Genomic DNA, 17,662 nt, shown 5'->3' with positions numbered 1-17,662 from the left:
TTTCCTGTATGAAGTTCTATATTTTAAATGTTTACTTGCATATGTCTGCATGGAACAACTGTTCCTATTGAAGGTTTACTAATTTTACACTATTATATATTAACATGTGATTTGTAATAGTCCTCATTGGAAGTGATTTTTTTTCTGAAGACACTGTAGTTCAAAACTAAATAAATGCTCTCATGTTATGGGTGATTTGTTTTCTGGATGGCTTTTGTAATGGTCTTGTCCCAGCAAGCCACATGCTGATATTACAAATTTGTTTTTTTGAAAACACATTATAACTTGAAATGCTTGGTTCATACTTCTTTTCTCCCCTCATTCCTCTCATGCATACTGTGTGTACAAAGTATTACACATCTAGACTCTCTGATAGAATCAAGAGGAATATAAGGAATTCCTGAGTTTGTGTAACTGATATTTATAGAGTGTCATAAGTATTACCGTAATAGAATACATGCTGTGATGAGAAATATTCATGGGGAGCCTAGAAAGTTATGGGATAAATTCTTTGAGATTAAAATCATTCTTGCATTCAAATCTGCGGGATGTATTTTCAAGCACTTTAAACACATTGTCATCTTTGGATTTTGTGTACAGAGTGCATAATCTACAGTTAAACCCTCTTTGTTTTTTGTGGAGATCCATTGTACAGATTACGTAAATGCATTTATCTTTCAATAAGAAATCCATTCAAATGAGTTTATATTTATTCAAGTGTTCTAAATTCAATATTTCAGACATGCAAGAAAGCATTTCAGTCAGGCTGAAGGAAGTCAGCTGGATGAGGTCCGACAAGTGATGGGAATGTTGGCCTTTCCTTCAGACACTCATATTTCCCCCTATAAGGTAATTTTTCTATCTATAACAGGTTGAAAATTGCAAGGTAAGCATTGGGACAATATATTGATAAATTGTATGTGAAATATTCTTGTGTTTAATTTTCACTGCTTAGTCTCCATCGTAAAATATCCATTAAATATCCACTATAGTCCTAAATTTTAATAATTTTTGCTGATAAAAATTAATCCAACTAGGTTCATTTTATTAATTGCATTTTTAAATCTATTACTTTGTGAGTGGAGAGATAACAGGAAGTGTCTAAACACACAATATTTGTCTAGTATTAAAACTAGGTGTACAGATATAGTAATTACTGGTAGTAACCACACCCAGACTTGAGTTAACAATGACCAACAAACTTCCTGCAAATCCTAATTACCTTTTACATTACATTCCTATTTATAAAGAAGTTTTGATTATCTCCTTTGCATGCCAAAAAGGAAAACCTGCTAAATAGTATTTCTCAACATTCGAGACAAGAAAATAGAAAATGATAAAACAATTCATTTTACATAAGTGAACATAGCTGTGCTGTTGGCCATTTGTATAAATCTTAGCTGAACAGACAAAGCAAAACACTCAGTAATATTTTAGTTAGTAAATAAATGCTTTAAATAAGTAATAAAACTTACTGTGTTGGTAACAGTATTTTAAAAAAAACCTTGTTAATTTCAAAGGCCTGAGAGAAAACAGATTGGATCATCTTCCAGAAGTCTCTCTTGAACCATACCACTGGGTAGAAAGTGTAAAGCACTTATTTTTTAAGATGACATTTTTATTTACCAGAAGGAGAATGCATGTGCATCTTCATGAAACTCTGCTTAGCTGAACAAGCAGAGAGTTTAGACCTTCGTGGAGCCTGTGTTTTTGCTGCAAATCTCAGTTTGGAGAAATGCAGAATTTGAATGTGATGGTACAAGAAAAGAAACTCCTATGATATTATACTATGACCCTATAAATAAATATCTCAGAACAAAGGACACTGCAAATGTTATGATGCAGGCTTTTTTCTGGAAATTAGTTTTTAAAAAAAGGGTTTTATGTGCTAATTCGTTAATGATCATTTTCATAAATTGAGAGTCAGGAAGAGCAGACGTGCACTTATTAGCCAAATCTCAACTTGCTTTCTAATATCTTGCGGGCATTATAGAAATACTCTAATCCCAGAGTGGATTGTTTTTAACTCAAAGTGATTTACATGATTTAACTCACCAATTTTAATCATTAAGTCAGAAACCTAGTTTTCAATCATGGATTTTAATCTTGTTTGGCTTTTATACTTCATTTTTCTAAAGAAAAGTTGGTACTCATTGGTTGGTGATCATTAAAACACATTTGATTTGCAACTAAATATAACCTTTACACTAAATTTGGTGCTGCTTTTTGCTAACCATGAGGATAGGCAATATCAATACATATTCAAGCAATTATATAGATTAACATACATGCTTAAGTTTTACATTTTTAATTAGAAAATGGTGAATGACATTTCTTATGTACTAAATTCACTTTTTACTTGTAATCTGAGTTGAGCTGCATTTGGACGGAAACTGAAAATCAACTCCTAGTTTCTCAACTTCAAGTGAATTAGTGACTGACTTGAACTGGTTGAATAAACTGACCTGGTGAAAATACTCTGCAGAAGAGGCTACTGCTGTCAAAAGTTGGTTTAGCACTTTAACAAACTGTGGTTCTAGGTGCTTAGCCAGTGAATCTACCACTTCAGTTGTTTGACTTTCTTTGAAACTTGACAGCAACCATATAGTGCTTAATATTATTTGTATTGAATTTAAATAATTAATAATTATAATATGTTTCGGGCTTAACATAGGTTGTCATTATTTCAAATTTAATTTTAAATAGATTTATTTTTAAAAAGCGAAAAATAAAAATCCAAAAAAATTTAAATCTGCTTTTGTCCACACTGACTCTAACCAGTGGTTACATTCCTGATTTATGTAAGAGATGCTCTAGTGTTTGTTCAGCCAGATTGTTGTACTGAACAAATACTACTTCAAGGATTATTTTTATATAAAAATCTACATAAAGATTGTGATGGCGCGGGACTCACCACCTCGGCACCTCCTGCTGGCTGTGCTGGGAATTAACTCTTGGTTGCCAGTGCACCTTCCTCTAGTTGTGTCTCACTGCCATCACTTCTGTTCCACCTCTAAAACCTACGTCACTCCCCAGACTGCGGTGTCCTCTTCTGGGCACGGCCCTGCAGCTGTGCTCCACTCTGCTTTCCCCTCCCTTCTGGGGGAACCAGCTGTCTGTAATCCATCAGCTTGCCACTGTGGCCTACTGCAGCCTTCGATCTAGCCCTGCACCTCAAGGTGTAAACTTCAGTCTGAATACTGGCCACTCCCCCTTGGCAAGTGAGGGGGGAAAAAGGCAGAGGGGTCCAGGACCGCCCACTACTCCGGGCCCCAACCCAGAGACCCCATAGCTGGTCCTCCAGTTCCCACTACCTATTTCCCTGGGCTACTTCTGCGTAGCCCTAGCCCCTTCCCGGCCATTTGTATCAGGGGACTCAGTATAGCAGTCCTCAGACTCGAGTTCCCTATTGGTCCCCTGACCCTGCCCAGCACTGCCCTGTCCAGGGTACTTCTCTAAGACAGCCAGTCCTTCTCCCTTCCACTTCAGGGAGAGACCGCCTCTGCTCTGTTGAGCAACCCTTCTTATATGGCCCTCCCTAGCCCTGATTGGCTGTTCCAACAAACCTTCTCCTGATTGGCTCTCTACAAGCCCTCCTCTTATTGGTTGGGTTTTGCACAGCCTCCCTGAGGGCTGCTTTAACCCTCCATCAATCTGTGTGGGGCAGCCACCACACCACAAGGATGTTGACAAGAATGTTTGGGGGCGGGTGGTGTTTTTTGCTTTTGGTATAGATGTCAGTGCCTGCTCCCAACTCTGGGGCCTATTTTGATGGTTTTTCATTGTTGTTGACTTTATAAGTGCCTAGAATTAATCCTAATTAGACATCTTTGGAATTTGACTTGTATCCAAGAAATAATATTCAGATCATCTTTTAACTCAGTAGGATTTTTTTTTCTTTAGCCTCTTTGACATCTTAAAATACTTTTCTAGATTATAGTCACATTGATGCAGACTATAAAGGATATTTAAAGACACTAGAAAATCTGTGCACCCTTACTGAATCCACTATCAAAATGTATATCAATCATTAAATATAAAGTGGGGCAAGGGACATCAAATTGGGAGAGGGGGTAGGAGACCATTTTTATATATTACTTGTTTTCCATAAGTAGCAGATTGCTTTGGAAATGGTTTCAAACATTGTTTAGAGGTGACAGTGCCAACCACAGAAAAGCTTCACAGCTTCCTAGTAACAACGTATCAGAAGCCTCAAGTCTTCTCCAGTGATTTGTTGACTATGTTAACAAGGGGTACAGAGAACTATTTCTTCCTTTTTAACCAGTAATAAGCCATGTGCCAGGGTTCATGTACTCTCAGAGAAGGAGGAGCTGGGGAAAGCTATTTAAACAAAAATGATTTCTCATAGCAATAACCCAGGAAGAGGACAAAATCACTGGGCATGCAGTTTGCTGGAAATGTTTGACCTTACTGCCTAAATATATGTAGGGGAGATTTTCATAGGCACAAAGAGAAGTTAGGCTCCCACTAACTTTGAAAATCCCCCTCTGTTGCTTTGTAGCACAGTCATCAATTTGGTACAGAAATTAGGATTTTTTTAAAATACTAAATGCCCAACACAATCTCATGTACCTTCGAAAAACAATTTTTTTTTTTTAACTCTTCAGAGGTATATTTGTGAGCCCCAGAAACAAGTAATCTCTTGGAGAGATGATTTTAGGAATTTCCAGAGGGGATAAAGTTATCAGAAGTAGAGAACTCAGCCCAACCATTCCTGCAATAAGATGACAGAATTTTATCACTAGGCTAAAGAGCTCCCAAGAGCATCTTCTAGTTTAGCTGTGGAATTCTGTATTCAGGCAATACAAAAGGATATCTGGGTACAACATAAGTAAAGGGCAAGCCTCTACCTGCAATCCTTCCTTGTCCTTACTTTGGCAGCAAACTGTAGCCTTCCACAGCTTTCCCAATTTCAAGGGAGATCTACAAGTTGATGCCCAAACTAGATTATCAAAAGTCTGCTAAATTATTTGGCAGAGTACTGTGTATTTCATCTGCTTCCAGTATCCTCCTGAGTCTCTGTTCTTGGCAGAAAAACTATAGAACTGTACATATAATATACAGCTGGCTATAAGACAAAGGAAGCAGTTTTTGATATATAAGCATTATTGCCCAGCAGTTATGATCACATATCCTTAAAGTTGCATATAGCAAAACATGTTCAGAGACCATTTTCTAAAGTTGGGGACAGATCATTTTTTGCCTTTTCTCCCAGTAATGGAGCTAAAAATCTTTAATGAGAAGTTTTTTGTATAACTATTAAAATGGTGAGGTAGTCACAATCTATTTCTTAAGCAATAAACTTAAACTAGTGGCAGTGTCTTCTAGCTGGTGATGTCATCCTTACCTTATAGTGGTTTATTTCTTCATTCCATTTCCATTGATACCAAATTTCTTCATTTCTAAATGATGTGTAGAATATCGCACCTGTATACACTATGTGCTTAGTTTATTTCTAAAATGTGACTACTGTAGAAGAGACTTCATGTGGCAGCAACTGTAGGTTATACATACAAAGAGAGAGAAGGCATGTTTAAAAAAAGATGAATTCCTTAGCTTTGTGTGACATAAATAAACTCGTTGAGAGAAACTAATAAGCAATATGTTTTCATTTTGCTGCAGAACATTTCTAGGCAGAATCTTCGAGTACAAAATAAACTTTATTTTTGTGAGTAATGTACAGTTCTGCAAATGCTGGTCATTCTGTGTATTCTACTATGGTTACATATGCACTTCATGCACCTGAGAATGGAGAATTCTAGTAAGTAGTGTCCCTTGGTTTGCACCTGTACTCTTGCTTTCCTTGTGCTCTGTGCCAAGGGTACAAGGGGCGCTGTGGACCAATACCTCTCTAGTTCCTTCTTTCCGCTGTATGGCCTGGCTTGGAAACTCCAGTGTTCAGAACTGACACTTTGAAATATTTGCATAAAAAAATTATCAAGGTTTTTATAGTTTTTTGTAAGTTTGGTTAGTAATTAGTTAGAATTCCTGCTTTGGGAAATCCAGCATGGGACTTTTCTTAAAGCCTGGGCATAATCTTTGTGTCTCCTGCCCCTGCATATTTTCAGTCAGCGGTGATCACCAGTACTGCCTCTGCTGCCTCAGAGAAACTTATATCTCTGCTAAGTGCAGTATCTGACACTTCTTTCCCAGTCAAACATGGCAGGCAGGAGAACTCTGGCTTCAGAAGCACCTAATGGAACGTGCCATGAGGCTCCAGGCTGGATAGACCTCCCTGTACGTCAGTCTGTGACAGAGAAGTGCGCCTCTTAGCTTGGTGTCTGACTGAGGAGTGGGAATGACTAGAGTGAAGGACCCTTTGTCTGGGTCACTTGTCATGTGAGTATGGGGCACTCTCCTAATCATAAAAACAGATCCCCCTCCTAGATTTACTAAGAGAAGGGATCACTTCCCAACCTCATCCAGGTCGGGCAAGTCCTCGCACATGGGACACAAGGAGTTAAGTCCTCCTAAGCCGTCTGGCTGTGATCGAAGGCATATAGAATGAAAGCTCCTTCAATACCATTTGCTGCATCGTCATCAAACACCGACCATGGCACCAACTAAGACACAGTACTGGGCACTGAAGGACTGAATTGTCCGATGCTGACCACGTGGTCAGAAGCTCCTTCACCAGCAATACCATCAGAGCCCCATAAAGAACTACTGATTATTAAGAGTCCCTTTACACTGACTCCAGCGGCAACAGACAATGAGATGCAGCCATCTCCTCAGGACAGCCACAAACAGTTCCAAGCACCACTTCAGAGTGTGGCACAAGAGCTCCATATTCCTTTAGAGGTGGTCCAGGGCTCACAACACAAGCTCCTGGACATCCTATAGCCATGAAATCTGCCTGAACGGCACTCCCAGTCAATGAGGCCATACAGGAACTGGTAAGAACTATATGGCAAATACCAGCTACCTGCGTCCCTACCCAAAGAGGGTAGAAAAGCAGTACTTTGTCCCAGCTAAGGGAGCAGAGTTCTTATCTTCCCACCCTTCCCTGAATGTCAATATTCACCCTGCTGACAGAAGATTCCTTAGATTTGTGATGGGTCTCAACCGCTATCAATATAGGGTATTCCCTTCCTGTTTAGCAACTGCATCCACTTCACAAAGTGTTTTCTGTAGTAGCAGCACAACTCATACAGGGCAGCTCCACCATCTTCCCATATCTAGATGACTGGCTGCTTACAGGCAGAACACGTCCAGAAGCTGTAGCTTCACTATCATCACTGCTCCATCTCCTAACGTCTCTGAGAATCTCAATGAACATGGACAAGTCTACCCTGACTCCAGCCCAGTCTCTGCATTTCTTAGGAACTACCTTAGACACAGTAAAAGCAAGGGCTTATCTCATCGACCGATTCCAAGACATGGGCAGACTGATGGATGAGATCATGCACAATTTTCAAACATCAGACCAGATTTCTCTCTCTCTCCTGGATTACATGGCATGATGTACTTATATAACACCCTTCGTCAGATTGCACCTCTGCTGCAAGTAGGATTGGCTTCTAACAGTATTTTTACCGAGCATACACAGCGTGAACACTGTAGTGACAATCCCCACCATGGTAAGGGCCCCTTTGACCCCGTGGAAGGATCTAGCAAAATTGTGCGTGGGCGTTCCTTTCCCACCTGCCCATATCCAACAGGGTGTCTCAGATGCCTGTGTGATAGGGTGGGGGGCTCACATGGACAGTCACACTGCGCAGAGCACTTGCATGACCGAGGAAACTGGGATGCGCATAAATCTCTAACTACAAAGGAAGTTAAACTCTGGAACAGACTTCCAAGTGTGGAATCCCCTCATTGGAGTTTTTTAAAGAAGAAGTTGGACAAACACCTGAAAGGGATGGTCTAGGTTTACTCGGTCATGTCTCAGCACAGGGGGCTGGACTTGACCTCTTGAGGTTCCTTCCAGCCCTGTATTTCTAGGATTCTGTACCACCTGTAGCCTCACACCTCCCCCACTGGGTAATGCTTGTCATTCACTCACAGTGGAACACACACAAGGACCAGCATTCAAAGAAGAAAATGAAGTTACTTACCTTTGTAACTGGAGTTCTTCAGGATGCGTGGGCCTTATCTGTATTCCACTACCTGCCCTCCTTCCCCTCTGCTTCAGATAGTCTCTGATTTGTGGTAAGGAAGAAATGGAGAGGCATCGGTCCGCACTGCTCCTTTATATACCCTCAGAATGGAGCATGAGGAGAGCAAGGGTCACGCCAACAGACACTCTTTGCTAGAATTCTCTGGTCTCAGGCACATGGAGCACATGTGGAATACAGATAGGGACCACGCTTCTCAAAGAACTCCCGTTATGAAGTGTAACGTCCCTGTCTTATTTTCATGAAAATGAACTGCTTTGTAATTACTGGGTTTTTTTTATATATGCACTCCACAGGGTTACAATGTACTTGTAAGGATGCGGGGGGAGGAGGGGAATTCTTAAACAGAAACAAACTCATACCATACGTTTTCTCTAAACCAAAGTTATGCTAAGCTTTCAAATTAACAAAGGCTTTTCTCTGAAACTAAACAACCTTCCTGTTGAATTTTAATGCTTAAAAAAAGATTGAGCTGTATGGCCTGCATTAGACTGTTTGTTACCATCCATGTAGTCCTGTCTTGCAAACAAGCATCAGCAGGGTTAGCCTGACTTGACATGGAAAAGTTCATGCCTTTTCAACAGACATTTGTTTTCTGGCTTTAAAATAGACATTCCAGAGCATTAATTTTGTTTAATAAATGGGCCAACATTCCAGAAAATTAAATACTAACAATGGTAGCGGGCATTAAAGAGTTTGTATAATCTCCTTTAATAGAAAAGGAGTCAAACATATCTAGAACCACCCACAGATCATTGTTTTTGGTGGGGGCAAGGATGAGTGTATGTACTGTTGCACATATACAAAGCATCTTTGAGAACAATCATTTTCTCAAACCTGTTCTATAAATTGATTCTGTTGTGTGTCCCATATAAACTATAGCATTTTCTTTGAGCCAAGGTGTTATATTTATACAATTGCATTTACATGTATAAAGTGGAAAGCGTGTTTTAAAGCTGAGACTTTTTTTGTAAGAACATTTTTTATTTTTTCCTAATACACCAGTGCTATAAGGTGCTATCTCTTTATTTTATGTTAATTTCAGTCATGGGGGAGTGGTATGTAATTTGCTACTTTAAAACAGTTTTCTGCAAGAACTATATTGAAAATACTTACAGCTGTGCTTTTTCGAACAGGATCTCTTGGACCCTGCACGATGGAGAATGCTGATTCAGCAGTTTAGATATGATAATTACAGACTACATCAGCTGGGGAACAATTCTGTTTTTACTATAACACTCCAGGCAGGCCTTTCAGCTATAAAAACACCGTATCCTTTAATGCAGAATACCAATGTGAAAAGCATTAAAAAAAATCCCTTGTAGACAAACTTTTTGAGGAATATATGTGAAATTTGAATACTTTCACTTTTCATTTGTAAAATATGAGTACAAATGGGCATATCTCTGCTAAAACAAAAACTTTAGTAAAAACAGATGGAGGCAATTAAAAACAAAATGCAAAAAAAATCCCCAAAATACAACAGATGCTACATACAGTGTATACACGTTATAGTTGGCTGGCGGTCTAGTTTGACCTAGGAATAATACATTTGCAGTAGATGTTGATTAGAATCAGAATTTAAAAAGAATTCCTTTTATTATCATAAAATACAATGCGCTAGGGTAAAGAGTATGTGAATATACAAGGAAGTGTGCTAAATCTTTGAATTTCTTAACCAGTCCCTCCCTCAGAACATTTAAAATAGGAATTCTGACCATGGCCTTCATACTTGCAATAGACAAGATTCTTGCAGATCCCTCTCCCACATCAGAAGCTTCACCCCTTTGCTGCTTACTCTTGTTTTTTTGTTTTGTTTTTGTTCTGAAATGTACAAAATCAGTTACCCTTTATATGATTGTGAAGTTGAAACAAAGAAACTCATGGGTCACTGAAGTTCTGTAAATTGCATAAGAATACATACGTCGTGTACACAGCAAATAACTTATCAGCCATTTTCACTCAGTGCCCTAACAAATTAACTCTTGACTCATTCGATGACTATTGTTCTTTGACGTGCTGTTATACAGACAGTGTTATAAAGAGGATGGCAGTTCAAAAAACCCAGACTGCCCTGTGTGTAGCAAATCTCTGAACAAGCTGGCTCAGCCTCTGCCTATGGCACATTGTGCCAACTCCCGACTAGTCTGCAAGATTTCAGGGGATGTAATGAATGAAAATAATCCTCCCATGATGTTGCCAAATGGATATGTCTATGGATACAATGTAAGTGTTTTGTGTAGGGACTCCTGGAAGTCTGAGCGGCTGGTGGGTGTACATCCTGTAGCATATGAGAGCTCTTGAATTTGTCGGAAGGCAAACCTGAGGCATCTTGTATGTTTAAAGGATGGGGTGAACTATTGGTTCCACAACATTGTTTTAAGAGACTTTATTTTTATTATTTGATCAGGAAATTATTAAATATGAATTTAAATCTGAAACCAAATGGGGTTGGGATGAATCTTTAACTCTTAAACACGAAAAGTTACTGAGCAAGGTTTTTGTGAAAGATCTTTACATTATAAAGTAGCTACTACAAACAGCATACATTTTGTTCATTAACTGTTGAAAGTTAATGTATTGACCAGTTATGTTTATTGTTCAAAATCTGATCACTTTTCATGGCTCTTTTTTCAGTCCCTGCTTTCTATTCGTCAAGATGACAAAGTAATTTGCCCAAGAACCAAAGAAGTCTTCAACTTCTCACAAGCTGAGAAAGTCTATATCATGTAGGTCCATAAAATACATGATGAAATGCCGCTGGAATTTTGACACAGGATTTATTGGCATGCCCTGGAGAAGGGGGGCCTTATGTGTGGCAAAGAAGCAAAATCTGCCACCTTGGGGATCAGTCCTGTCGGTGGCATTATTGTTTCTTGCGACCAAAGATCAATGAGCAACAGTACACACTCTTAAAAAGAGAGGAAACATGACTTAAGTTTGTACTTGAAAATAAAACAAATTTTGATTGTTAGCGTTTTGTAACATAAGGTCAAAAATTGGACTCATCTCAAAAATACTTTCATCTTTCAAAGGAGAATTTTCTTTAAAGATGGACATTTGCACTGGGGGAAACATTACAATAGATTTGAAACTAAATCCATTTTCCTTCCCTCCGTTTTTCACAATTGTCCAAGGCCCTTTTGTTAATTATCGAAGATTTCAGTTAATACGAGTGTGTTCTCCTTTAAGCTGCTCTTTGCCTTCTTTTCTGATCCTCTTGTGAAGTAATAATCCTGAAATGGGTCGTTATAATTAGTTCCATGGGAAGATACTGATGTCATTGACACAAGACTGGCTTCACTGGAGGATCAATGAGAGACTGGTTTGAAGGAGTATGAAATCTTTTTTTTTCCCCCAAAACCAAATTTTTTAAGGAGGTTGCATAAATATCAAGAGGAACTGAGAACATTTCAGGCAAAATACACTGCTTGTTTGGATGTTCTTTTTCCAGTTTACCATAGTGTTAAAGTCCTTCTAAAGTTATTAGTTATGTGCATAGGGTTCAATATCAAATCATTAGTGCTACTGCCTTATTTCTTGCTTTGAGAATGTACTCACATGAAAATCAGCTGGTATCCTTAAGTGTTGGGCAAAGTTTTGGAAGATGCCTTGCAGGATGATTACATAATTTTAGGGTCTAAATAGTATTCATTACTGAAACTAATAGTTCAGTTTTAATTACTACAGAACACACCCTTATGACTTTTCAAGAGAATAAACCATTGTAGTTTAAACAAAACCATATTGTAGAGGTTTGTATTTAGCGCTTATTTTTGCATGTTGATGTTGATTAGCTAATAAAAGACTGTACATGTAAAACCTGTTAATAAAAATTGTTTTCCATTTCTTAATGATACAAAATTATAAAGCTGCTTTGTATTTATAATGCAAACAAGTTTCTTTCCCATTTTATAAGGACATCTCTGAAAATGGAAGTTCCCCTTCTTTAGCAGTCATCTTGTGGAAAAAAATTAAGGAGAATCTTTAGTCATAACAATTTTCCTCAAGCTTTTAAAACTGAGCAACCTGAAAAGATCACCATGATTAGTTTAAAATTGTCACTCTGTATATGATTTTTAAAAAAGTGCTATAATTCACAGCCTTATCCAAACACCATCCAGCATTTCCTCAGGATTGTCTGATATTCTGGTGGTCTGTTAAACTGCTTTTGGAGGATATATCAACACAATAGTTCCTTAAGCATTTCTGAACAGCACTTCCTTCCAAGAAAATGCAGTTGTGTGGCATCTGCAATGTTTCACAGTTACGGATTCTAATCCTGTATGTGGCAGCCAGTCTGTGGAAGGGGGTAGATACAGCGGGAACCTTGAGAGAGGTGCTGAGAATGGAGTGTTTAAACACACACACTATTGATGCACATAATTGTAATTGCAATTATTGTATCACATAGGTGTAAATAGGTGTAAATTTGGCAGCGAATCCTATTTTCTTGCCCTCTTGTTGGAAATATCTTTAGTTTCACCCGGTGTCTGCTGAGGAAGTGTTTCTGGAAGTAGCAGAGAGATGCACTCCTGTCGGAGGCAGAGGGAAATGGACAAAGGTGCTGCATGGGTAATTCGTAAATACATATAAGTATCAATATATGTTAGGACTGTTAATTAATCGCAGTTAACTCACACGATTAACTCAAAAAAATTAATCCCTATTAATTGCATTGTTAAACAATGGAATACTAATTGAAATTTATTAAATATTTTTGGAAGTTTTTCTACATTTTCAAATATATCTATTTCAGTTACAACACAGAATACAAAGTGTACAGTGATCACTTTATATTTTTATTACAAATATTTGCACTATAAAATTGATGAAATAGTATTTTTCAATTCACTTCATACAAGTACTGTAGTGCAATCTCTTTATCATGAAAGGGCAACTTACAAATGTAGATTTTTTTTTTTTTGTGACATAACTGCACTCAAAAACAATGTAAAACTTATGTAAAACTTTAGAGCCTACAAGTCCACTCAGTCCTACTTCTTGTTCAGTCAATCGCTAAGAGAACCAAGGTTTTTTACATTTACAGGAGATAATGCTGCCCACTCCTTAATTAGTGTCACCAGAAAGTGAGAAAAGGTGTTCAGATGACAATGTTGTAGCTGGCGTTGCAAGATATTTATATGCCAGATGTGCTGAAGAGACTTATGCCACTTCATGCTTCGGCCACCATTCCAGAGGACATGCTTCCAAGCTGATGACACTTGTTAAAATAATAATGCGTTAATTAAATTTGTGACTGAACTTCCTTGCAGGGAGAATTGTATATCTCCTGCTCTGTTTTACCTGCATTCTGCCATATATTTCGTGTTATAGCAGTCTCAGATGATGACCCAGCACATGTTCATTTTAAGAACTCTTTCACTGCAAATTTGACAAAATGCAAAGAAGATACCAATGTGAGATTTCTAAAGATAGCTATAGCACTTGACCCAAGATTTAAGAATCTGAAGTGCCTTCCAAAATCTGAGAGGGACGAGGTGTGGAGCATGCTTTCAGAAGTCTTAAAAGAGCAGCACTCTGATGCAGAAACTACAGAACCCAAACCACCAAAAAAGAAAATCAGCCTTCTGCTGGTGGCATCTGACTCACATGATGAAAATGAACAGGCATGGTCTGCACTGCTTTGGATTGTTATTGATCAGAACCCGTCACCAGCATGGACGCATGTCCTCTGGAATGGTGGTTGAAGCATGAAGGGACATACAAATCTTTAGCGCATCTGGCATGTAAATATTTTGCGATGCCGGCTACACCAGTGCCAAGCAAACACTTGTTCTCATTTTCAGGTGACATTGTAAATAAGAAGCAGGCAGCATTATGTTCTGCAAATGTAAACAAACTTGTTTGTCCAGTTTTATATTGTTTTATTTTTGAATGCAAGGGTTTTTTTGTACATAATTCAACATTTGTAAGTTCAACTTTCATGATAGAGATTGCACTGCAGTACTTGTATTAGGTGAACTGAAAAATACTATTCTGTTTTTTACAGTGCAAATATGTCATCAAAAATAAATATAAAGTGAGCACTTGACACTTCGTATTTTGTTGTAATTGAAATCAATATATTTGAAAATGTAGAAAACATCCAAAAATGACACTTATTTAAATATTCTTTTAACAGTGCGATTAACAGCACAATTAATCGCAATGAATGTTTTTATTGCATGCTTAATCACAATTAATTTTTGTTGATCGTGTGGTAGTCCTAATGTTAGTGTGAACCTAGGGTTGCCAACTCTGAGGCATAGAAAAACCAGCTGCTCTGTGGGTGGGGCTAGGTCCTGGGCCTGGGGGAAATCATGGGGAGGGATTGAGTTCGTGGAAAGCTAATTAATATTTGGGGGTAGGACTAGGGTGCCAATTCTCCCATTGGCTGGTATCTGCCCCAGGCAAGCTGCCCACACGGAACAGGACATGGGTACTTGGTGGCCTCAGCCCACTCCCAGCTGTCACAAGCATAGCTGGTAGTTAAGAGTGTGCCAGGCACGGTTGGCTGGCTGTCCACTCAGCAAAATAACCAGCACCTTACTTCTGACAGGCAACCAGCAAGGTAGTATTAAAACCAGCCAGGCTTGTCAAAGACCAGCCAGGTGGCAACCCACTGAAGCAGAAATTGAAGCACTGTGAGTTCAGTGCGTTCTGCCTTTTGGAGAGTTAGCACATTACTCATTAACAAGCCTCTCTGAAAGAGCAGCGTTGCTGAGATCCAAATAAAACTGTGTTTTGTTGTCTTTGACGGATTATTGCTGCACACTACGATAGGTGAGAGTGGTGAAGGAAAGGGTTGGTTTTTTTAATGAATCAAAAGCAATTTCAGACTCCTCCCTCACCAAATAAATAAATACAAAAAACCCCAACGCGTGTACATTGAAATGGAAGTTAGGCACCTAACCTGTTTGGGTACTTTTGAAAATCCCACTGGGCATCTATCTGCATGTTTAGGCACTTAAATGTTTGAGAATCAGGCCTCCCATTCTTCAAGTTTTTAGATATAGATCCTATCCTTTCCCACCTGGTTCTTATTCATACACTGGAAGAGGGGACACAAGCTTTGTGTCCCATTGATAAAGCTTGAGTTTATCTCAAAAGATAAAGATGTTTACACCCTGATTCTGTATATAATTTAAAAAGCAGCACCCTTTAACTCATAATTTGAGGATAGCTCCTTGAGGTAGCACTTTTTTTTATTTAAATGATATTTAGTAGATTACAGTAACTTTAGGCTTTAACAGGTTGTCAATTTCAAATTTAATATTAAAGCTTTTTAAATGTATTTAATCTTTAAAAGTCCAATTTTTTTTTTAAATATCCATTTTTATCCACCTTGATTGGAGTGTCAATGAACATAAACTCCAGAAAATGCCAAAAATGTTCACAGAAACACCTCAGGTTCAGCAAACTCATCAAATCACAAGCAGGGTTCCAACAGAAACTTGCCTAGTTTCCTAAAGTTGCTGGGAATCCTGGAACAGGGCAGCCTACTCATGCGAACTGCCCTCCTGCTGAGCCCGCAGCCTGGCAGCCCCAGCTCCAGCCAGGGCACTAAATGTAGGAGCCCAGCTCCATGTAATGAGTCAGAGTTTCCAAAACAAACACTTTCTGGAATTTCCAATTCACAGACACTTTAAAAGAAATTGGTTTTGTTTTTACATTTCCTGTGAACTGGAAATTCCTGGTTCAGGCCTGCTCTATTCTAAATCTCCCCTCAAATGCCTTTGAGACCCTTCTCATTTCCTGTTTCCTAAGCTCAGTGGTGGAGAATCCCCTCTCTCAGCCAAAACCCAGAGGTTTGTGTGTGGTGGTACTTGGTTTCTTCTGATGGCCCTTTGTTCATTTTTCAAGTCAGGTGGGTGCAGGAGAGGACTCTGAATGCTAAGATTCACAGCTCCATTACAATGGGTACTTCAACCTGCTTGCACTTTGGAGCTGGAACCAGGCTGGTTGGTCCTGGCAGCGTGCCACACTTCCTGAAGTTCCCTCGGTTTTTTCTGCCCCACAGCAGCTGGCAGCTCGCCCAGACCTCCCTGCTGCAGAGCTTTTTCCGAGGGAAATTCCAAAGTTTTAGACTAACAATTCAGTTTAGTAATGTCTGCTTCCTAGCAGTCCCAGGCTGAATTTAAATTTGTGGGAATTTGTCCTCTCAACTCTGCTTCCCCTTTTGAGGCCTTTGCAGTGGCTGGAGCCCCTGTTGGCTTCAGGGAGAGAGCGATGTGGAGAGACAAAAGGATGGATCTCTTTGTCCTGTCCTCTCTTTCCTTCCCCTACTGTCCCATGGGGGAGCTCTGCTGGGCAGAGTGCAGTTTCCCTCACAGTTCAGACTGACTGGGGTTGCCTTGCTGCCCCCATCCCACACACACACACAAACACACTCCCCAATCAGGAGAGGAGGCAGTCGGGATTGGACAAGAATAGGCTCCAGGGCAAGTCACTTGTCCTTTCCCATCTTCATGAAGGGAGTGAAGCCAGAAGGGCAATGCACCATGTAGAGGATTGCACCTGGGTTCCCTATAACTTACTCCAGCAGCTACTTTTCTGACTGGAACTCAACTGCCTCCCTCCTCCATTTCGCTGTGGATCATGGATGACACCGTATGGATGCTGCCAATGCAGGAAGGGTATTCAGGCCTAACGTGCACCCTCAGGTGCCACTTCTATCTATAACAGGCTTCCTGGTTCTAATGTACTTTTTAAAAAAAATCGCTATTACTTTTTGAGTCTTTGTCTAGCTGTTCTTCAAATTCTTTTTTGGCCTTCCTAATGATATTTTTATACTTCAGAGACAATACTGGGCTGATGTTCCCAGCTGCTGCTGAAAGTCACCATACCCTGCCCTAAGGTCCAGATTGTTGTTTCTACCTTTTGTGGCATGGTGCCATGCCTCACCGCTTCCTACCCTCAGCAGATAGCTATGGAGTTGTGAGAGGGACAGCAGCCCAGATATGGGAAGAATCAGCCTATAATCAAGGGCCTCAACACAATATTTCTTCCTTTCTTTCTTTTTTGGTTTCCATTTTATAAGGCTAGAAGTGTCCCTTGTACTGATACCAGATTTAAATATTGAGTGGTACACACAGAAGATTGAGTCTATTTTCCTCAGTGGTCAGGGCCTTGGTGTTTTTAACCGAGGGAGATTTTCATCTGTAAAGAGTGATGTCCTGGACAGGCCTTCAGAAGCAGCCAGCACTCAGCAGGTGTAGTCTCAGCCCCCTCCTTTGGGCATGAAAACTCTCAGATGGTATCAGGCCAACAAAAATAAATACAAACTGTCATCTGGCACCCCACGTGCCACGTGTGCTTTCACAAGCAACGCTAACATGGGTGAACAGTATTTCAAGTATGGTCCCTCTCAACTTAAAAATCGATTCTAAGGGATTCTCCATGGAAAGAGAGGAGAAAAGAAAATAAGATTCAAATCTATTTCATGCTGGTGTATGGGGCTTTGGTCCTTGGGATCAGACACTCAGACAGATCAGTTCCCCGCTATCCAAGTGATAAAATGG

The 17,662-nt window shown here is 39.5% G+C and overlaps 1 protein-coding gene across 5 annotated transcripts in view; it reads left to right on the top strand.

Annotated features, from left to right (window-relative positions):
• The window catches only part of MAEA (macrophage erythroblast attacher, E3 ubiquitin ligase), a 112,899-nt gene extending 100,939 nt beyond the window's left edge, over positions 1-11,960 (top strand). For all 5 annotated transcript variants that reach the window (XM_077815960.1, XM_077815956.1, XM_077815959.1 and 2 more), the window contains 4 exons: positions 741-849; positions 9,275-9,408; positions 10,169-10,364; positions 10,776-11,960. In XM_077815960.1, the coding sequence (XP_077672086.1) occupies positions 741-849; positions 9,275-9,408; positions 10,169-10,364; positions 10,776-10,871 (535 nt within the window). In that variant the 3' untranslated portion in view covers positions 10,872-11,960. The remainder of the gene's footprint in view (positions 1-740; positions 850-9,274; positions 9,409-10,168; positions 10,365-10,775) is intronic.
• Positions 11,961-17,662: the final 5,702 nt, after the last annotated feature.

Source organism: Eretmochelys imbricata, chromosome 4 (assembly GCF_965152235.1).
Source record: "Eretmochelys imbricata isolate rEreImb1 chromosome 4, rEreImb1.hap1, whole genome shotgun sequence".
In the NCBI taxonomy this organism is placed as follows: domain Eukaryota; kingdom Metazoa; phylum Chordata; order Testudines; family Cheloniidae; genus Eretmochelys; species Eretmochelys imbricata.
This window is presented reverse-complemented; position numbering and strand designations above follow the sequence as displayed.